Source organism: Ranitomeya imitator, chromosome 1 (assembly GCF_032444005.1).
Source record: "Ranitomeya imitator isolate aRanImi1 chromosome 1, aRanImi1.pri, whole genome shotgun sequence".
NCBI lineage: Eukaryota > Metazoa > Chordata > Amphibia > Anura > Dendrobatidae > Ranitomeya > Ranitomeya imitator.
Genome location: NC_091282.1, coordinates 940,457,593 through 940,481,439, shown reverse-complemented (window position 1 = coordinate 940,481,439; position 23,847 = coordinate 940,457,593). Strand labels below are relative to the sequence as shown.

The 23,847-nt window shown below is 45.0% G+C and overlaps 1 protein-coding gene across 2 annotated transcripts in view; it reads right to left on the bottom strand.

The window, feature by feature from the left end:
- Window positions 1-23,847, bottom strand: part of LOC138655786 (alcohol dehydrogenase 1-like) — a 225,179-nt gene that overhangs the window by 124,872 nt on the left and 76,460 nt on the right. For both annotated transcript variants that reach the window (XM_069743622.1, XM_069743621.1), the window contains exon 6: window positions 10,786-11,046. In XM_069743622.1, coding sequence (XP_069599723.1) covers window positions 10,786-11,046 — 261 coding nt within the window. The remainder of the gene's footprint in view (window positions 1-10,785; window positions 11,047-23,847) is intronic.

Below are 23,847 nucleotides of genomic sequence, written 5' to 3'. Positions count from 1 at the left end.
GTCCCTCCTACCATTTGTCCTCCGCTGAGCACACCAATGCCGACTGTGTAACCATGTAACTTTTTTTTAACCTGCAGTGAGCCTACTTTGTGGTGTAAGGCCTACTAGCAGTGTCTGTCTGTGCCACTTAATACAGCTGTCCTTCTCTAAAAAAAAAAAAAGGCTGGTTTTCAGCCTGTCAGAATTATAAAACTGCATTGGGGCCACAAGTTTCGTTGTGGTCTACAAACTGAGTCTTCCACTCCAAGGTGTTCTCCTGATTGCCTTTACTGAGCTTCTATCTTCAGGCTCTTGTTAAATAGTTTTTTAATCGAACAACTGCAGTGGGGCTACTAGTTTGGTTGGGGCCTACTAACAGTGTCTGCCGCTCCAAGGTGTTCTCCTAGTTGCCTTTCCTGAGCTTCTATCTTGAAGCTCTCATTAAGTAGTTGTTGAAACAACACTGCATTAGGCCTACAAGTTGGGTCTGGGTTGTAGAGATGGTGTCTGCCGCTCCAAGATGTTCTCCAGGTTGCCTCTCCCTAGCTTCTATCTTGAAGCTCTCATTAAGTAGTTGTTGAAACAACACTGCATTAGGCCTACAAGTTGGGTCTGGGTTGTAGAGACGGTGTCTGCCGCTCCAAGGTGTTCTCCAGGTTGCCTCTCCCTAGCCTCTATCTTGAAGCTCTCGTTAAGTAGTTGTTGAAACAACACTGCATTAGCCCTACAAAATGGGTCTGGGTTGTAGAGACGGTGTCTGCTGCTCCAAGGTGTTCTCCAGGTTGCCTCTCCCTAGCTTCTATCTTGAAGCTCTTGTTAAGTAGTTTTTGAAACAACACTGCATTAGGCCTCCAAGTTGGGTTTGGGTTCTACAAACGGTGTCTTCTGCTCCAAGGTGTTCTCCAGGTTGCCTTTCCCTAGCTTCTATCTTCAGGCTCTCGTTAAATTGTTTTTTATTAATATAACACTGCATTTGGCCTACTTGTTTTGTTGGCCCTACTAACGGTGTCTGCCGCTCCTTGATGTTCTCCTACACTGAACAAACCAGTGCCGCCTGTTTACTTCTGTTACCAATTTTGAACTGCATTTAGCCTACTTACTGATTTGGGCCTACTCACTTTGTCAGCCTCTCATTACAGTTGTACTCCACTGAAAAAAGCAATGCCCCCTGGTTAGTCCTGTTACCAATTTTGAACTGCATTTAGCCCACTTTATTATTTCGGCCTACATCTGTGTTTCCTCCTCATCCTGCCCATTGCCCAGCCAGTGATAAATGAGTCTGCTGGTACATTGACCCAGAACGCTGCATTCCCCGTGCACACTACACAGCCAGAATGTGACCCTGCTGAAAGTCAGATTCCCCTTCCCGCATACCATACCACCTTACACGGGGACAAAGAGGAAGGTGCAGATGAAAGTGCAGGTTCCTTCATCAGGTGGGGGGAGGAATACTTGCTGGCGACGTCACTGGCACAGGGCCCCTCATAGTACGCAAAAGTGTCGCTGCCGGTGGGAGGCGCCCCGGCCGTGCAAACACACCACCGTACTTTGAGGGGCCCTGTGCCAGTGCCAATGCCAACGAGTGGGCCCCCCCTGCTTGCTCAGGATCACAGCACTTGCAAAGTTTAAATACTTACCTCTCCCTGCTCCACTGCCGTGACGTGGTCCAGATTTCCTGGGCCCACTAAATACTTGAACCAGCCCTACCCCCCACAACTTTAGCCAAATGACCCCCAATTTCCAATGCCTTACTATTATTGTAAGGTAAATTAAGATTGACAAGCTTCAGTAACAAGAATGGATGTTTTTGCCATTAAAATGGGCACTGTAGGTGTTTTCCTGGCCTCCACTCACTGCCGACTATGCTCCCCCATTGACTTGCATTGGGTTTCGTGTTTCGGTCGATCCCCGACTTTTCGCGATAATCGGCCGATTCCACTCGACTCGACTTTTGAGATAGTCTGGTTTCGCGAAACCCGACTCGACCCTAAAAAACTAAATGTCGCTCAACCCTAACCACGAGGTTAAGCACATGGGCCATGCAAGGTACGTGTGAGCTCACCTTGCCTCAGAGCAGGTTACGGCCTTTGTCACACACAACCATGCCTGGCTGTAGGTTCAGCGGTGTCATCTAAATATCTGACTGCTCTTTCAGCGCTGTCCACAACTGTTATGCATTGTGCGGTTTGTCACCTATGCAGATTAGCTTCAGCACAGCCTGTTGCCGCTTGGCTGAGACAGTGCTACAGTGCTTCCAGCCTCGGACTGTTGTGTTGATTTCAGAGATGGAGGATGAAGAGGAGGAAAAGGAGGTGCAGGAGCTGTAGACTGTTGGGGAAACCCTGATTGACATAGTGCCAGCAATCCTCTGTGTGGGGAGGATGTGTTCCATCCCAAGGTCGGACTGGGTCTCGGCTTCAACTATGTTAACCCAGCGTGCCGTCAGTGAGATGTATCATCCCTGCCCACAAGCACTTGTCCACATGTCCATGGTTAGGTGGACTTTCCCTGTAACAGCATTGGTGAGGGCATGGGTAATGTTATGGGACACATGCTGGTGTAATGCCGGTACGGCACACCGGGAGAAAGAGTGGCGACCTGGGACCGAGTACCTTGGGATGGCCGCCGCCATCAGGTTGCAGAAAGCTTCTGTCTCAACGAGCCTAAAAGGCAACATTTCGAGCGCAAGCAGAAGAGAAATGTTGCAATTTAAGACTGTGGCCTGTGGGGCGTTGGCTGGGTATTTCCACTAGCGTTCCAAAGACTGGGGTATAGACAACTGAAAGCTGTGCTGGGACAAGTACGTGGACAGGCTTGATGATGATGCTGCTTGATTGTGGGAAACAACAGGTGCAGGGCTAGAGGCATTTTCACATTCACAGTGGACTGGGGATTGGATTCTATGCAAAACAGTGGAAGAAGCAGTGGTGTCACCTGCAGACAGTGTTCCTGGAGCATGGGGTTAGGCCCACAAAGTCGGGTGCTTTGCTACCATGTGCCTGATCATGCTGGTGGTGGTCAGGCTGGTTGTTTTGCTACCCCTGCTGATGCGGGCATGGCAGGTGCTGCAAATGGCCTGTTTGCGGTTATCGGCAGAGTCTTTAAAAAATTACCAGACTCGGGAAGATCTAAGAGTTGGTATGGCAACTTCACTTCACTTTGTTGGTGTTATGGGGAATGGATGCACGCCTTCTGTCTGTGGCCACCACACTGTTTCTTCCTGTCTGTTGGGGGGATATGCCTCCTTCCCCATGTGCGCTGCTGTCCTCGATATGCATGTCCTCCTGCCAGGTTGGGTCAGTCACTATGTCATCCAACACCTCGTTTTCCACTTCTGCACCCTGCTCCTCCTCCTGACTTTCTAGCAATTGTGTCTCATCATCGTCCACCTCTTGTGACACTTTCCCACCATTGCCTTCATGTGACCGGGGCTTGTCAAAGCTTTGGGCAGCTCTACATTCGATCTCATTTCGAATCTCCCCACTGCAATTTGCCCGGCCGAGTGTCTGGTATCTTGAAATGGAAAACCGAACAGCTCTACAGTGTCCAAGTGTGGGATCAGTTGTCTCAGGGCACTCGGCATGGTGGGAGGAAGGAGGATCAGGGTGAGGAATATCTGAGCCACACTCACGGCTACTCAGACTTGACTGTGTGGAAGACATGGTGGTGGTGGTGGTTAAGTGACTGGAAGCATTATCCACTATCCAACCAACAACTGTTTCACACTGCTCTGGCTTCAATAGTGGTGTGCTGCACTCCCCTAGAAACTGGGACAGGAAGGTTGAGCGAGAAGATGTGGGTCTTTGTTGTGGCCCACTTTCACCTTGGCCATGGCCTCGTCCTCTGCATGCACCATCAGCATCCACTTCCCCGTCCCTTGCCACTTGCCTTGCCCATTTTAAATGTACTACTGCACTATTTCAAAAGCTCAACACAAATGTATTTATTTGGAGCTAAATGATATCTGATCATTATGCCTGCAAAGCTACGATGTCATGGAAATACCACACTGCCAAATATGTTGCCTGTATTTTTTTAAATGCAAAATACTGCTGTATATAAGTATAGTAATGGACACCATAAACTGTGGAAAATTGGCCTAAAATGCCCAAACTTGGAACATGCAGATATATCAGGCCTGTCACGGAAATACCACACTGACAAATATGTGGTCTTTTTTTTAAATGCTAAATAGTGCTGTATATAAGTAGAGTAATGGAAAGAAAAAACTGTGAAAAACCAGCCTAAAATGCCCAAACTTGGAGCTCGCAGATATATCAGGCCTGTCATGGAAATACCACACTGACAAATATGTGGCCTTTTCTTTGAAAATGCTAAATAATGCTGTATACAAGTAGAGTAATGGACACCAAAAACTGAGGAAAACTGGCCTAAAATGCCCAAACTTGGAGTACGCAGATATATCAGACCTGTCACGGAAATAACACACTGCCAAATATGTACCCTTTTTTATTTAAATGCTAAATAGTGCTGTATATAAGCAGAGTAACAGACAGAAAATACAGTGGAAAACTGACCTAAAATGCCCAAACTTGGAGCACGCAGATATATCAGGCCTGTCACGGAATTACCACTGTGACAAATATGTGGCCTTTTTTTTGAAAATGCTAAATAGTGCTGTATATAGGTAGAGTAACGGACACCAAAAACTGTGTAAAACTGGTCTAAAATGTCCAAGCTTGGAGCACGCTGTTAGGGTTGGCGGAACCCATCGAATATATATATTTATTAGTAGTAGTAGGTGCGTTCGCAACCCAGGATCCACCGAGCAGGATAAAACCTGCTGCTAGATATGGCGGTACAATATAGTACTGTAAACAAACTCTGTTACTTCTCAGAGTCTGTTAGCAAAGAGAACGCTGTGCCCTGTTTAGTTCACAGAGGAACACAGCTACTTAGTAGAGCAGTTAGTGGTCATGCAGTCAAATGCACACACGCAGCTCCTCTCCGGTGGAGCCGGAATTCTAATGCCTATATGCCAGCCCTGAATCCACTCACATGAAACTCCTCGCCAGAGGTGCCAGCATTCTAGGGGCTTATTTCAGCTGGGACCCTGAATACACACACACAAAACTCCTCGCCGGAGGTGCCAGCATTCTTGGGGCTTATTTCAGCTGACTGCATACAAACACGACCACACCGGCTCTGAGCTCATATATAAATTGACACTAGCGCATGGCCGTGTGGTCATGCAAACCTTTTATAGCTGCAGCATGTACAGGATCTTCCCAGAAGGACCAATGGGAAGCTGCCACAGAAGTTGAGCACCTTCAGGACCTTCCTGAAGTACCAATGGAAATTGCTGCAGTATCTGAGCATGTGACCCTCGATCTCCAACGAGAGATCTTGCCCTGGGCATGCTCAGAAGGGGAAAAGCAGGACTTAGTCCCAAAAGCATTTGCTCGCCGCTGCCCAGCACTGCCTTCAATGGCAGAAGCTGGAAAAGCAGCAGCAGCAACCCTTTGCACAGAGTGAGACTGAGCAAGACGCTGGGACCGATGTCACCGCTGAGCAGGCTCCACTGTGGCAGAATAAAAATGGGAGACCGCAGCGGAGATGGCCCGAGATTCCCCCTGTGCAGAAGCGGAAACTCGACCCCTAACACACACAGATATATCAGGCGTATCACGGAAATACCACAATGACAAATATGTGGCCTTTTTTTAAAGACTAAATAGTGCTGTATATAAGTAGAGTAACTGACACCAAAAGCTGAGGAAAACTGACCTAAATTACCCAAACTTGGAGCATGCAGATATAACAGGCCTTTTTTGTTTTTGGGTGAATTTTTAGAAAAAAGAAAAAAAAATGAAAACTGCAACTAGGTGTATAGTAAATAAGCAGCAGCAGGCAGTTATACAGCTTTGGGAGGGATGCAGTGGGAGCTATGTACGCACATACAGTGCCTGCAGGTCTTGCACTGATGTGGATATGCTGTGCCCTGCCTACCTAGCGCTGCAATATCGGGACCCACGAATTAGCCCTAAAAGGGACTCTTGGTTTCTCAGGAGTTGTGGATTTAACAGTTGCAGACCTACACTAACTATAAAAACCATGATTCTGACCCTATCTCAGCAGCAGCTCTCCCTACTCTCGCTGAATCCGGAGCTAAATGCGGCGAACAGGGCGGTGCCAGGCCTCTTATACTTTGGATGATGCTGTGCGGCCCAGCCAATAACTGCACGACCACAACAAAGATGGCTGTGGCGTTTCATGGCCTGGCAGACAATCCCTGCACCGTGATTGGGTCTCTAAAGTCTGCCAAAACTGCTAAGTGGAGACTGCATTTACCGCCGAATAATACCAGAAATTCTCGCTGTACACCCAGTACACGGATACTCGGGCGAGTAATGAGTAGTGGCAAGCACGTTCACTCTTCACTAGTCTTAAGGCATACTGGAGAGAACAGCAGAGTGCAAGCTCCACTGTCTGACAGACTCTGCACAGGGGCCGGCTGCAGAGCCTCAGCCAGTGCAGTGTGCGGTGCAATGCTGTCTCAACTGAGGAGCTTCTGCTGGGCCAGCAGCAGCTGCAGTTACTTTCTGGCTGTGCAGGCTCTGATTGTCTCAGGCATGCTGGGTCCTAGTGCCCTCTTTGCATTTATCTGGACACTTCCTGGTCCTGCCTCAGTCACTGCCTGTAAACCTCATCGGTAAGTGGGGATGGAATTTATTAGATTAATTTGATTTAAGCATGTCATGGTCACTGTGTGGTGAATGTGAGAGGATAGGGGTTATTGTGGGTGTTGGTGTGTGGAAGGGGTACATGGCACTGTGGGGGTGAAGGAGAGAGGATGGGTGTTGGGGTGTGGGAGGGAGACAAGACACTGTGGGGGTGAATGTGAGATGGGTGTTGGGGAGAGGGGACAGGGTGCTGGGGGGTGAATGTGACTGTTTTAGTGTATTGTGAGGGCTGAGATAGGTGAGCGGGACAGGGCACTGGGGGCTGGTTTTTATTATACTGTTTAATCTTATGACATAATTTGCACTCCTTCACATGTAATAGTTGCTGTCTGGGGGGCTGGAGATGGGGAGACCGGGGGATTTTTATACTTGTGACGTGAGTCTTTATAAGTATTAGTATAACAAGCATAACAATACAGGTTAATATCGTTAATACTTTACTAATAGGTTAATAAGTATTAGTGTAACAAGGATAAGTATTAGCATAACGGGCCAGGTAGACAGGCATATAACTGATGCGATGATCGCATTGCAATTCTTGGACTGGCCCGACCCCTCTCCTGACATGAGTGTGACAGCATGATGGATTACTATGCAGCTGTCGTGCTCAGATCAGGAGAGCCAATGGTCAGTCCGAGGATTGCAATGCGATCCTCGCACGATAAAAATACGTTCTGTCTGTATGCCCCCTAACAAGTATAACAGTATGGTAACCATGGGCTGCATTCTGTGTTATAATAATAAATTGCTGTTATTATGAAATTATTAATTAAAGGCTTGGGATACATGTCTGCAGTAACTCAGACTACAGACTGCCGAGTCATGATGATGTGTGTCTGCCGTCATGAAACCCCAATACCACTGGTGCGATCAGGTGATCATGCAACCATGTTTGCTATTTGCACGTGTCGACTAGATAAGACTGACTTCTCTCATTAGAAGAGAATTGTCATACGACCCCCTGCTCACATCAGTGATGCTGGGGCTATTATTATTGTATACAGGGAGACTCATTGTTAAATATTAAATAGGCACAAAGCATTATTATTTTTTGGAACCTAGACACGGGGTCAGATGGTGCTGAACCGGCTGTTAATCTGTCCCGGGGTATCAGTTACAGTCAGCCGCCACTTTTTATACACAGAGCGGTGACTGAAAACATGCCAGAGCCGCCCTTATGACTGGAAGAGCAAGTCTGCAGGGAGGAATAAAGTTAACTTCTTCCCAGCAGCGGCGCTCTCAATGTGGGCGAGGCACTGTGTCAAAACACTATTAGCCTGCAGATTAACCCCATATCTGCAGGTTAATAGCATTACTTTAAATGACAGGTTCTGCAGTAAACGGACACGATCTCCATGCACTACTGCTCTCCATTTTGTAGACCACAGGACGCTTTTAGCCTGTGGTCTACAGAACGGCAGAGTGATGCATTGGCTGAGTCACCAGCGCATGCACAGATTGTCAGAATGTGAGCTATCGGGAGGGTCACTATACAGTGTGGGTGAATTTACATTTTGCATAGTCACGTAAATACAGAAAAATGAGAAGGTGTGTCCAAACTTTTACTCTGTAATGTATGTGGAGATCATTTGGACACTAATGAGCTTGAAAGGAACGGATGGCACTCACCGGTTAAAAAAAGTCTGACTTTTGCAAGGAGGAGATCTGCATAAGCTTCTACTAAAAAGAGAGGCCTTATGGATTATGTGCACTCGAGCGTAAAAATCCGCTGATTTGAATGAAAGATTGGATATGTCCATTTTCCTGTAATAAGCTGGTTTTATTGTAGTTTTTGCATTGTTTTAATTTGTTTTATGAATGCATTTTAATTGTTATGTATAGCTGCTGCACATGTGTTCAAGCACCGGGGGTGGGGTTTAGCTTGCTGTCCCTCTGTTAAGAGGTGATGTCAATCTCACTCACCTGTGTGACCAGTAGAAGCACTACTGCAGAATGAAACAGCTGTTGTCCATTCCACTCCTGCTCCCATCCTCCAGACGCCGATGTTTTAAAGTATTGGAATAAAGACTTTTTAAACCGGTGAGTGCTATCCGTTCCTTTCAATTTTTGTATTTATTTGCAAAGTGTAATTAATGTACTCTAGTCTCCTACACTCATGCACAAAGCGCAAAGTCAGAAAAAAATTATAAGGAGGGTGATACATTAATCTTCTTCAGGTGTCTGCTTTCTATTTCTCCTTCCTCAGGAGTCTTGGGGAACTGCCTCCACCTTCTTCTTTGGAGCCTGATTCCCAGGTGCCTGGGCTGTAAGTGACCAGGCTTCAGGTAGAAATGGGCAACAGCCCCCCTGTGTCATCTGCACCATCACCTGCTCCATCATAGGGGGTGGGGAACCCCTAGAACAGTCTGATCTCTTTGGGGTGGTAGCCCTAACTTGAGCCACATCAAGGTGATTCTCCCAGGCCCATTCATCATGCTCCTTTCCATCTCAGATCACACCCAGTGTATACCAGAGATGTTGCCCCTCCATTTTGAGGAACATGACCCTAGTTCCAGCCAACAGCTATTGCAGCCTACGAGGTACGTGTTCAGTCTCTACTGCCATCTGGTTGAATGAGATGTGATAACAGTTTTTAAACTTTTCTATGGACCCACATCTCTGTTATTGGTTGGACATAATGACCCTCCACTAGGGATGCCAACTCTTGGAACCATGCTGCTAGCAATCCCATTAGTGTGTCTCCAGACCTGGTCCTGGCTTATCTCCTCTTTTCTGACTAGCCTAGGCCCCACAGTATGCTCAATAGTTGCTGTATTCTGGTTCTCCCATTTGCAGTCTGCAAGAACCCCAGCAGTGAATACTTTTGGCTGAGTTTGGACCTTTGTGATTCCAGACCAGAGGCTCTTGATACCTCCGCTGTTGCACCAGCTTGGTCTGGCTCTGATATTCCTCTGGTTGCTCCCTCAGGAGTGTTGCACGATTCTGTCATCTTTGGTGCCTTGTCGCCCACTAAGCATGCTGTGTTTTATGGAAAATTAATTATATCCAGAAAAAAGTTTTGATGTTTTTTTAGAGTGTTATATACCATTAAAATTTCACAGAAAGCACATAATACTCAACGGATGACTAATTGAATCCAGAAACAATGGTGAACATATTTTTTGAGTATTCTATAGTACCATGATCTAACACAAAGCACATAATAAGCATGCTGTGTTTTATGGAAAACTAATTCTATCCAGAAAAAAGTTTTGATGCTTTTTTGCAGTGTGATATACCACTGAAATTTAACAGAAAGCACGTAATACTCTATAGATGACTAACTGAATCTAGAAATAAATTTCAATGGTTTTTTGGAGTGTTAAATACCACTGAAATGTCACAGAAAGCACGTAATACTCTATAGATGACTAATTGAATCCAGAAAAATTGGTGAACATATTGTTTGAGTATTCTAAAGTATCATAATGCAACACAAAGCACATAATACTCTATGGATGACAATATAGTCAAAAAATTTTATCCCCAAGAAAAGCATATGGTCACATGCAGCAGCTATATATTATGCAATGGACTGCAATGTCTTAAGACCTGCCTAGACCCTTTATACTGCCACCCTTCCTGCTCCTGCAACTGTCCCTAGTCTAAATGCAGAATGTATCTGATACAAACAGCAAAGCAAAAGATTTCTAAGGGCTGTTAGTATGGTGAATCAGCCTCAGCACCAGTATAGGACTCTCATTAGTTAAACTGTGTACACACACGCCTGGATGGCTGCTCTCTTCCTCCAATCAGAACATTCCCTGAGCTGTGCAATGGAGTCAGTGAGCCAAGCGCCGCGGCGTCAGTCTTTTTATAACCTCTTATGAGGTAATGCGGCCAGCCAATCACAATAATGCCACTATTAAGATGGCTACTGCATTACAGTGACTGGCAGGCAATTCCCACATGCTTATTGGCTGTGTAACAGGTGCAAAAATGGCAGGCAGGGATTCGAGCGTCAAATCCAATCACCAGCCAATCTCGTTGAGTGCCGAGGACATCCGAACATCCAGACACTTGAGTGATATTCGAGTATTGCCGATTTCGTTCACTTATCCCTATTGCCTGTGCAAAATCTGTAATAACTTGATCTATTTACCATGATATCCGTGTTTCCAATGCATTCAAAAGAATAATGGACTCCACCATTAGTCATCTTCTGTATCACTTCATGAATTGGATTTTCATAGTCCTTAGGGTTGATAAATTCAGTGGCTCCAAGCTCTTTGGCTTTCTCAAATTTTTTGCTGTTTACATCAATTGCAATAATTCTGGCAGCACCAGCTATTTTACATCCTATAATCACTGAGAGACCAATGCCACCCAAACCAAATACAGCACAAGTAGATCCGGGCTCGACCTGGAAAAGAAAATCTCTTTATATAAAATGATTATCATTGAATTTATTTTTTAAGTTAAAATAGCTTCAAACATTCTCTTTTTATTTTATTCATTATTTTTTTGTATATTTAAAATGGTGTGAGGAAGTGTTCATACATAGTGATAAGGTAGAGAGCTTCATCAGTATCACAGGAACTGAAAATGATGATTGCATAATATGAGGCAGTGGAACTATAATGCTGTAAGAAATAGGTAATACACTAAATACAACGGAGAAAAAAAAGAACTAATTGTAGTGTTTGAGGCTAAAAAACTTCATAATAAAAAGCCCCTGCAGAGGTTAAAAAAGAAATACAAATGGTGAAAAACCATGAATGCCGATCATTTATGCATACAGTCATTAGGAGGAGGTGAGTGAGGATGAAAATTAAACAACATATCCATATCTTAATATATACTTACCTTGCAATATCTTCACATCCTGTTCTGTCCAGATGTGTCCAGATCCCGGAATTCCAAGTGGTGGAAGTTCACCGACCGCCATATTGGGACACCCAAGTGATGGGTGTCTCAATATGGAAACTGCTGGTGGTACCAGCCTCTTGCACGGTACCACCAGTGGAACATCGTCGCACCATACACACACACTGTATACGCCGGATGCACCACACACACACACAAACACACTCTATATGCCGTACGCACCACGCACACACACACTGTGTACGCCGTACGCAGCCTCTTGCGCGGTACCACCAGCGGAATACCGTCACAAACACGCTGCCGCCAGGGTTAGCCAAATGATTCACTGACCGCTGCCATCTTTGTACAGGAGGAGCGCATGCACATTTTTAATGTGACCGCCGCTATCTGTATAAACAAAGATGGCGGCAGACTGATTTACTGCGCCTGCGCAAATTCCGCACAGGTGCAGTGAATCATTCAGCTGATCCCGGAGGCAGATGTGTGACGTGTCTACAGGTAGAGGAAGCCAGCCACATTAAAGGGGTTTTCCCATGAATGAAAGTTCATCTTAAAAGTTGTCTGTGTCTGACCGTCTACGGAGCATACCACATCTACTGGGCAGGGAGGAAGCAAAGGACAATACTGACTATACAGCAGGGGATAACAGAGGATTCATTTTGTCAGGAAAAATATTTCACTGATTGTTTTTAAACAATATTTTACCTCACAAAATGTATCCTCTGCGATCTCCTGCTGTAATGTCAGTATGTCAGTATTGTCTTTTGCTTCCTCCCCTGCCCAGGAGCTGTAGTAAGTTCTATATGCGGTCAGACACAGACAATTTAGAAATGACATACCTACATTAAATATTGATTGAGACACATAGACAAATAACAATCAATATAAAATACATATATAATAGACAGATACAGGGATAGATAGACATAGATTATAGAATAAAATGTATTTTTTGTCCTTTTGTGGATACAATGTAAATTAAAGCACCTTTGTCATAAATTTTTCCATGTTAATAAAATGTTACCTTTACCTACTTTCCTTTCATTTTAACACAGGGGGAAGGGTGAGTGCACATAGGAAAGAGGACACACAGGGGGGAGACAGCTCAAACGAGAGGACACATGAGGGAAGAAGACAGCACAGTGGTGAAGAAAAAGAGAGCACACAAGGGGGAGAGCACATGGGGTACACAGGTCAAAGAAGAGGTGACATGAGAGGAGAAGACAGCAGATGGGGAGAGAGACAGCACAGGGGGAGACGGGGAGACACCTCAAATGGGACAGCACATAAGGGGTTAACACCGCACAGGAAGGAGAAAGACAGCAGACAAGGGGGATAGCACATGGGGCAGACAGGTCAAAGAAGAGAGCACAGACGGGAGAAGTCAGGACATGGGGAAAGAGAGAGTGGATAGGTGGGTGAGCACACGGGGGGAGAGATTCTAACCGCTGCAAAGCCTGCCCCCATAGCGACATTACCGCCCTCCCGATGCAATTGTCGATTGATGGATTCCTCTGGGTAAGTAGCATAAGCCACAAATGTCATAAATTGTCACAGGCATCCTCTCCCAATATTTAATTGTTGTGAATGAATAGTAATTGATCCCACCTTACCAAAAAACAGATTTATCATGTCTGAAATGGAACTGAAGATGAACAAGAAGTGTCACAAAGTATATACAATACACAGTAAAAAAAACATTACAAATATAAAAAGATGGCAAACATGAATAAGGGAATGGTGGCAAGTATCCTCTACAAAAAAAGATGAAAAACTCAATGTGAAACTTCATTTAAGCCAGAGGGGGTCAGCGTGCCCAGAGAAACAATCCATCTTGCTTCACATTGTGACCGGTATCAGATGCCTCTCACACAGCCAAACCAGATCTCACACTTTGCACTGACAAGGGTCAGTACTGCAAAACACCGTGTCAGCAAATTGAGATTATGGTTTGGCTTTTATCCTAAGCCATGTGACAAGGCTCATTAAAGGGTCGATATTGACTTCTAGGATTGCTACTTCCAATAGGTGGCACTAGAGTTCTAGTCCTATTCCTCTCTGAAGAGACAATTATCATATTGTGACAAAAGTTTCCTTATATCTCTTCCCCATATAGCAGAGTGAATGATATCAATTCCTTGTACTTTGAAGGTTTGGGGGTTATAGTAATGATGAGTATTAAAATAGTGTGGGATTGGTTTTAACTTACTCCATAATGTGACATTGTGTGGGAAAGCAAAAAACAAATAAGCAAAACACGCATTGGGGATTCACATGCATGTGTGTTGGGGATTGTTTTGTGCAGAATGGGTAAGAATTCCTTTTTGTCTTGATTACTGTGGTGAAGTGCGGTGGGAAGTGTTGATGGAGTTAATTTTATGGCCATCGTGGCATATATGGATATGTTGTTTAATTTTCCTCCTCACTCACCTGCTCCTAATGCCTGTCTACATAAATGATAGCCTTTCATAGTTTGTCACCATTTGCATGTCCTTTTTTACCCCCTGTAGGTGGTTTTCTTTTTTTTTGTTCTAGTAAAAACAATATTTTTTGCCTAAAACACTCCATTTGTTTCTCCTTTTTTCTCTTTGGTTTTTGAGGACTAGCTTCTTTACTGTAGATTAGTGTTGAGCGATACCTTCCGATATCGGGAAATATCGGATCGGACTGGATCTGACCAATACCCAAAAAATATCGGATATGGCCAATTCCGATACCGGAAACCAAAGCAAGTCAATGGGACACAAATATCGGAATGAAAATAAACCCTTAATTTCTTTGTAGGTTAAAAAAGATCTGCAGTTTTGCTGTGAGAAACGCTGCAGATCGGGAGGGGGAAGAGTGCGTGGGCGGAGTGTGGGTGGTGCATGGGCAGAGACTGTGTGTGCGGGGAAGATGTGAGTATCTGTGTGCGGTGATCACGAGGGTCTGCGGGGATCGCGGGGCTGCTGGGGGTCTGCGGCGGGCTGTGGGGGGTCTGTGCTGGGCTGTGGGGGTCTGCAGCGGGCTGTCGGGGGTCTGCGGCAGGCTGTGGTGGGGTCTGTGCCGGGTTGTGGGGGTCTGCACCAGGCTGTCGGGGGTCTGCGGCAGGCTGTGGGGGTCTGTACCAGGCTGTCGGGGGTCTGTGCCGGGCTGTGGGCGGTCTGTGCCGGGCTGTGGGGGGTCTGTGCCGGGCTGTCAGTGGTCTGCGGCGGGCTGTTGGGGGTCTGCAGCAGGCTGTCGGGGGTCTGCGGCGGGCTGTGGGGATGTGCATGTCTGTGCGGCGATCGCGAGGGTCTGCGGGGATCGCGGGGCTGCTGGGGGTCTGCGGCGGGCTGTGGGGGGTCTGTGCTGGGCTGTGGGGGTCTGCAGCAGGCTGTCAGGGGTCTGCGGCAGGCTGTGGTGGGGTCTATGCCGGGCTGTGGGGGTCTACACCGGGCTGTCGGGGGTTTGCTGCAGGCTGTGGGGGTCTGTACCAGGCTGTCGGGGGTCTGTGCCGGGCTGTGGGGGGTCTGTGCCGGGCTGTCAGTGGTCTGCGGCGAGCTCTGGGGGGTCTGTGCTGGGCTGTGGGGGTCTGTGCTGCGCTGTCGGGGGTCTGTGCTGGGCTGTGGGGGGGTCCTTGGGGGTGTGTGCGTGTGCAGGCATCGTCCGATGGGACTACAAGTCCCGTCGGGCTATGCCTGCTACAGTGACAGTGATTGACACATTAACCAATGATGGGACAGTAGTAGTCCCATCATCCGGCTAATGTGTTAAATGTAAAAAAAAAATACAAACATGCATACTACATACAACATACTACATACTACATAAATACTACATACATACTACATACAACATACTACATACATACTACATACAACATACAACATGCTACATACATACTAACTACATACATACATACTACATACAGTACAGACCAAAAGTTTGGACACACCTTCTCATTTAAAGATTTTTCTGTATTTTCATGACTATGAAAATTGTACATTCACACTGAAGGCATCAAAACTATTAATTAACACATGCGGAATTATATATTTAACAAAAAAGTGTGAAACCACTGAAATTATGTCTTATATTCTAGGTTCTTCAAAGAAGCCACCTATTGCTTTGATGACTGCTTTGCACACTCTTGGCATTCTCTTGATGAGCTTCAAGAGGTAGTCACTGGGAATGGTTTTCAATACACAGGTGTGCCCTGTCAGGTTTAATAAGTGGGATTTCTTGCCTTATAAATGAGGTTAGGACCATCAGTTGTGTTGTGTAGAAGTTTGGTGGATACACAGCTGATAGTCCTACTGAATAGACTGTCAGAATTTGTATTATGGCAAGAAAAAAGCAGCTAAGTAAAGAAAAACGAGTAGCCATCATTACTTTAAGAAATGAAAGTCAGTCAGTCCGAAAAATTGGGCAAACTTTGAAAGTGTCCCCAAGTGCAGTGGCAAAAACCATCAAGCGCTACAAAGAAACTGGCTCACATGAGGACCGCCCCAGGAAAGGAAGACCAAGAGTAACCTCTGCTTCTGAGGATAAGTTTATCCGAGTCACCAGCCTCAGAAATCGCAGGTTAACAGCAGCTCAGAATAGAGACCAGGTCAATGCCACACAGAGTTCTAGTAGCAGACATATCTCTACAACAACTGTTAAGAGGAGACTTTGTACAGCACGCCTTCATGGTAAAATAGCTGCTAGGAAACCAATACTAAGGACAGGCAAAAAGCAGAAGAGACTTGTTTGGACTAAAGAACACAAGGAATGGACATTAGATCAGTGGAAATCTGTGCTTTGGTCTGATGAGTCCAAATTTGAGATCTTTGGTTCCAACCACCGTGTCTTTGTGCGACGCACAAAAGGTGAACGGATGGATGATACATGCCTGGTTCCCACCATGAAGCATATAGGAGGAAGTGTGATGTGTGGGGGTGCTTTGCTGGGGACACTGTTGGGGATTTATTCAAAATTGAAGGCATACTGAACCATCATGGCTACCACAGCATCTTGCAGCGGCATGCTATTTGACCAAGAAGGAGAGTGATGGGGTGCTACGCCATATGACCTGGCCTCCACAGTCACCAGACCTGAACCCAATCGAGATGGTTTGGGGTGAGCTGGACCGCAGAGTGAAGGCAAAAGGGCCAACAAGTGCTAAGCATCTCTGGGAACTCCTTCAAGATTGTTGGAAGACCATTTCCGGTGACTACCTCTTGAAGCTAATCAAGAGAATGCCAAGAGTGTGCAAAGCAGTCATCAAAGCAAAAGATGGCTACACTGAAGAACCTAGAATATAAGACATAATTTCAGTTGTTTCACACTTTTTTTGTTAAGTATATAATTCCACATGTGTTAATTTATAGTTTTGATGCCTTCAGTGTGGATATACAATTTTCATAGTCCTGAAAATACAGAAAAATCTTTAAATGAGAAGGTATGTCTAAACTTTTGGTTTGTACTGTACATGCAACATACTACATACATACTACATACATACTACGTACAACATACTACATACATACAACAAAGTACATACATACTACATACAACATACTACATACAACATACATACTACATACATGCTACATACAACATACTACATACATACTACATTCATACTACGTACAACATACTACAGAAATACAACATACTACATACATACATACTACATACATGCTACATACAACATACTACATACATACAACATGCATACAATATATTACTTACGTACTACATACATACATACTACATACATACAACATACTACATACATACTACATACATACAACATACATACACACTACATACATAATACATACATACTACATGCAATACATACATACATTACATACATATAGACATACAGTACATATAACATAGAGTACATACTCACCATCACTTGTCACTTTGATGCCCAAAGCCAGTGTCACCTGTAAAAAATATTAAAATAACAAGCAAACAATATACTCCCTGATCCGCAGAAATCCACGAGTGTCCCACGAAGATCTCCCATGGAGAGCAGCAGCATCAGCTGATGCGACTGCTCTCTAGGGGCTCCAGGAATACAATAATAATCTTTATTAATAATCTTTATTTTTATATAGCGCTAACATATTCCGCAGCGCTTTACAGTTTGCACACAGTATCACCACTGTCCCCGATGGGGCTCACAATCTAGAATCCCTATCAGTATGTCTTTGGAATGTGGGAGGAAACCGGAGAACCCAGAGGAAACCCACGCAAACACAGAGAGAACATACAAACTCTTTGCAGATGTTGTCCTGGGTGGGATTAGAACCCAGGCCCCCTGCTTTGCAAGGCTGCAGTGCTAACCACTGCGCCACCGTGCTGCCCAATGACAGGTGGAAGGTATCCTTCCGCACTGTATTCCTCCGCCACTGTAAAAAATAGTCCCTAGTCTCACTTTTGGCACTGCTGTGAAAGAAAGTTCCCATGCAGCTTTTGCCATAAAGTGACACCATCTATAGTAACCTCTCAGTGATGCACTGCAGGAGCCATTGTCTCCTGTCAGTGTGTCACTGGAGGTCCTATAGAGCAGTGACATCACCCGATGTCACTGTTCTATAGGGGAGGTCGTCGTAGGACACTCTTTATTAATTGGACTGCGTAGGAAAGGGAGTATATGGTTTATTATTTTACGTTTTTTGCAGGCGCTGAAGTATGGTAAGAATGCTTAAATTAAGAATAATAAAATACTTTTTTCTGGCTGTGTCTTTATTTTGTTTTTAACCCTTTCACTACTCTAGGATTAATAATGGATAGGCGTCTTATTGATGCCTCTCCATTATTAACCGGGCTTAATGTCACCTTACAATAGCAAGGTGACATTAACCCCTTATTACCCCATATCCCACCACTACTCGGGAGTGGGAAGAGAGGAGCTAAGTGCCGGAATTGGTGCATCTTACAGATGCGCCATTTCTGGGGCGGCTATGGGCTGGTATTTGTAGCCGGGGGGGCTAATATCCATGGCCCCTCTCTAGGCTATGAATATCAGCCCGCAGCCTTTCTGGCTATAAAATATAGGGGGACCCCACGTCATTTTTTGGGGGGTCCCCCTATTTCAATAGCCAGTAAAGGCTACGCAGACAGCTGCGGGCTGATATTCATAGCCTGGGAGGGGCCTTGGGTATTAACCCCTTCCCAGGCTACAAATATTGGCCCCCGGCCGTCGGCTTTTCCCCTCTGGCGCAGAAAATTGTGCGGTAGCCCACGCCTTTTTTTTCTCTATGTTAATTTATCAACATTGGCCTATCTATGGATATATCTATCTATAGATATATCTATAGATACATAGATGTTTCTATCCATATATCTATCTGGCTAATTTCAAACATCAGGTTTTTGCCGTCAGGCACAATCCGGCGAGTTTTGAAAAAAAAGATCCGTTTTTTTCTGCTGGATTCGTTTTTTCTCATAGAGTTGTATTAGCACCGGATTGCGCCTGATGGCCACATGTTTCATCTGTTTTTTGCTGGATCAGTCAAAAAAGCTGTTTCCACCGGAAAAAAACGCACAGCGACGGATACGGCGAAAGATGTATGAAACTGATATGTGAAATGATGAATCTGGCCTCGGAATCCAATTTTTCATACATGTTTCCATTCAAATCATGCACATTTTCCATTTATTTATTTCCAAAAACTGCATCAAAACCACGCAAAAACTGCATCAAAACTGCACCAAAACTGCATAAAAAATGCACCACAAGCTGCATCAAAAGTGCATCAAAACTGCACCAAGACTGCATAAAAAGCCACAACAAAAACTGCCCCAAAACCGCAAAAAAACTGCATCAAAACTGCACCAAAACTGCTTCAAGAACTGCATCATAACTGCACCAAAAACTGCATCAAAACTGCACTGCAAAAAAATGCTGCGGATCCGCAGAAAATCCGCAACATGTGCATATACCCTTAAGGCTGTGTGCACACACTGCGGATTTTGCTGCGGATCCGCAGCGGATTTGGCCGCTGCGGATCCGCAGCAGTTTTCCCAAAGTTTACGGTACAATGTAAACCTATGGGAAAAAAAAACTCTGTGCACATGCTGCGGAAAAAGCCGTGCGGAAACGCTGCGGGTTATTTTCCGCAGCATGTCAATTGTTTGTGCGGATTCCGCAGCGGGTTTCAACCAGCACCAATAGGAAAGTGCTGGTGAAAACCCGCAGAAGAAACCGCAAGAAAATCCGCAGTGAAAACCACAGTGGTTTTGCACAGCGGATTTTCCAAATCTGCTGCAGAAAAATCCGCAGGAAAATCCGCAGCGTGGGCACATACCCTAAAACCGCACCAAAAGCTGCATCAAAGTTGCACCAAAACTGCATCAAAAACTGCATCATAACTGCACCAAAAAATGCACCAAATCTGCATCAAAAACTGCACCAAAAACTGCACCAAAACTGCATAAAAACTTCACCAAAACTGCATCAAAAGCTGCATCATAACTGCATCAAAACTGCAACAAAACTGCAACAAAACTGTACTAAAACTGCATCATAACTGCACCAAAACTGCATCAATAACCGCACAAAAAACTGCATCATAAACTGCACCAAAAACTGCTCAAAACTGCACCAAAAACTGCATGAAAACTGCATCAAAACTGCATCAGAAACCACACCAAAAATGGCATCAAAACTGCACCAAACACTGCATAAAAAAACGCACCAAAAACTACATCAAAAACTGCACCAAAATTGCATAAGGCTTTGTGCACACATATAATGGTCCATTGCGAATTTTTCTGCAGCGGATTTGATAAATCTGCAGGGCAAAAACGCTGCATTTTTGCTGCAGATTTACGCAGATTTACTGCGGTTTTTCTGCAGACTTCACTGCGGTTTTACAACTGCAGTTTTCTATAGGAGCAGAATCGGCAGAAAGAACTGACATGCTGCGGAATGTAAACCGCTGCGTTTCCACACGTTTTTTTCCGCAGCATGTGCACAGCGTTTATTGTTTCCCAAAGGTTTACATTGTAATGTAAACTCAAGGGAAACTGCTGCAGACCCGCAGCTGCGGAAACGCTGCAGATCCATGGCGTTTTCCGCATCGTGTGCACATACCCTAAAAACTGCTTCAAAACTGCATCAAAACTGCACCAAAAACTGCACCAAAACTGCATCAAAAACCGCACCACAAACTGCATCAAAACTGCACCAGTTTTTGATGCAGGCTTTGATGCAGCTTTTGGTGCAGTTTTGATGGAGTTTTTGATGCCGTTTTGGTGAGGTTTTGATGCAGTTTTTGGTGCAGTTATGATGCGGTTTTTGATGCAGTTTTGGTGCAGTTTTGATGCGGTTTTTGGTGCAATTTTTGGTGCGTTTTGATGCAGTTTTTGGTGCAGTTATGATGCAGTTTTTGATGCAGTTTTGGCGCAGTTTTGATGCAGGTTTGGTGCAGTTTTGATGCAGTTTTTGTTGCGGTTTTTGCGCAGTTTTGATGCAGTTTTTGGAAATAAATAAATAAACAGAAAATGTACATGATTTGAATGGAAAAATGCATGGAAAAATGGATTTGGAGGCCGGATTCATCATTTTACATCTCAGGTTCTTACGTTTTTCTCCGGATCTGTCGCTGTGCTGTTTTTCGCCTGACAGAAAAAACATTCCTCTGTATGTGTTTTCCGTCCGGCGGAAACAGCTTTTTTGACGGATCCGGCAAAACACGGATGAAACATGTGGCCATCAGGCGCAATCCGGTGCTAATACAACTATATGAGAAAAAACGGATCCAGCAGAAAAAAACAGATCTTTTTTTTTCAAAACTCGCCGGATTGTGCCTGACGGCAAAAACCTGATGTGTGAAATTAGCCAGGTAGATATATGGATAGAAACATCTATGTATCTATAGATATATCTATAGCTAGATATATCCATAGATAGGCAGATGTTGATTAACCCCTCTGTGACCTTAGACGTACTATCCCGTCGAGGTGCCCTGGGCTTATCTGACCCTGGACGGGATAGTACGTCATAGCCGATCGGCCGCGCTCACGGGGGGAGCGCGGCCGATCGCGGCCGGGTGTCAGCTGCTTATCGCAGCTGACATCCGGCACTATGTGCCAGGAGCGGTCACGGACCGCCCCCGGCACATTAACCCCTGGCACACCGCGATCAAAGATGATCGCGATGTGCCGGCGGTGCAGGGAAGCACCGCGCAGGGAGGGGGCTCCCTGCGGGCTTCCCTGAGCCCCCCGCAGCAACGCGATGTGATCGCGTTGCTGCGAGGGTCTCCTCACCTCCCTCCCTGCTCGAGCCCCGGATCCAAGATGGCCGCGGATCCGGGTCCTGCAGGGAGGGAGGTGGCTTCACAGAGCCTGCTTAGAGCAGGCACTGTGAAGGCTGCAGCGCTGCATGTCAGATCAGTGATCTGACAGAGTGCTGTGCAAACTGTCAGATCACTGATCTGTGATGTCCCCCCCGGGACAAAGTAAAAAAGTAAAAAAAAAATTTTCCAAATGTGTAAAAAAAATAAAAAAAATATTCCAAAATAATGAAAAAAAAAAAAAAAATATTATTCCCATAAATACATTTCTTCATCTAAATAAAAAAAAAAAACCAATAAAAGTACACATATTTAGTATCGCCGCGTCCGTAACGACCCGACCTATAAAACTGTCCCACTAGTTAACCCCTTCAGTAAACACCGTAAGAAAAAAAAAAAAAAAACGAGGCAAAAAACAACGCTTTATTATCATACCGCTGAACAAAAAGTGGAATAACACGCGATCAAAAGGACAGATATAAATAACCATGGTACCGCTGAAAGCGTCATATTGTCCCGCAAAAAAAGAGCCGCCATACAGCATCATCAGCAAAAAAATAAAAAAGTTATAGTCCTGAGAATAAAGCGATGCAAAAATAATTATTTTTTCTGTAAAATAGTTTTTATCGTATAAAAGCACCAAACCATAAAAAAATGATATAAATGAGGTATCGCTGTAATCGTACTGACCCGAAGAATAAAACTGATTTATCAATTTTACCAAACGCGGAACGGTATAAACGCCTCCCCCAATAGAAATTCACGAATAGCTGGCTTTTGGTCATTCTTCCTCACAAAAATCGGAATAAAAAGCGATAAAAAAATGTCACGTGCCCAAAAATGTTTTCAATAAAAACGTCAACTCGTCCCGCAAAAAACAAGACCTCACATGACTCTGTGGACCAAAATATGGAAAAATTATAGCTCTCAAAATGTGGTATTGCAAAAAATATTTTTTGCAATAAAAAGGGTCTTTCAGTGTGTGACGGCTGCCAATCATAAAAATCCGCTAAAAAACTCGCTATAAAAGTAAATCAAACCCCCCTTCATCACCCCCTTAGTTAGGGAAAAATAAAAAAAAATGTATTTATTTCCATTTTCCCATTAGGGCTAGGGTTAGGGCTAGGATTAGGGTTAGGGTTAGGGCTAGGGTTAGGGCTAGGGTTAGGGCTAGGGTTAGGGCTAGGGTTAGGGTTAGGGCTAGGGTTAGGGCTAGGGTTAGGGCTAGGGTTAGGGTTAGGGTTAGGGCTAGGGTTAGGGCTAGGGTTAGGGCTAGGGTTAGGGTTAGGGCTAGGGTTAGGGCTAGGGTTAGGGCTAGGGTTAGGGTTAGGGTTAGGGCTAGGGTTAGGGCTAGGGTTAGGGTTAGGGCTAGGGTTAGGGTTAGGGCTAGGGTTAGGGCTAGGGTTAGGGCTAGGGTTAGGGTTAGGGTTGGGGCTACAGTTAGGGTTGGGGCTAAAGTTAGGGTTAGGGTTTAGATTACATTTACAGTTGGGAATAGGGTTGGGATTAGGGTTAGGGGTGTGTCAGGGTTAGAGGTGTGGTTAGGGTTACCGTTGGAATTAGGGTTAGGGGTGTGTTTAGATTAGGGTTTCAGTTATAATTGGGGGGTTTCCACTGTTTCGGCACATCAGGGGCTCTCCAAACACGACATGGCGTCCGATCTCAATTCCAGCCAATTCTGCGTTGAAAAAGTAAAACAGTGCTCCTTCCCTTCCGAGCTCTCCTGTGTGCCCAAACAGGGGTTTACCCCAACATATGGGGTATCAGCGTACTCAGGACAAATTGGACAACAACTTTTGTGGACCAATTTCTCCTGTTACCCTTGGGAAAATACAAAACTGGGGGCTAAAAAATAATTTTTGTGGGAAAACAAAAAGATTTTTTATTTTCACGGCTCTGCGTTATAAACTGTAGTGAAACACTTGGGGGTTCAAAGTTCTCACAACACATCTAGATAAGTTCATTGAGGGGTCTAGTTTCCAATATGGGGTCACTTGTGGGGGGTTTCTACTGTTTAGGTACATTAGGGGCTCTGCAAACGCAATGTGACGCCTGCAGACCAATCCATCTAAGTCTGC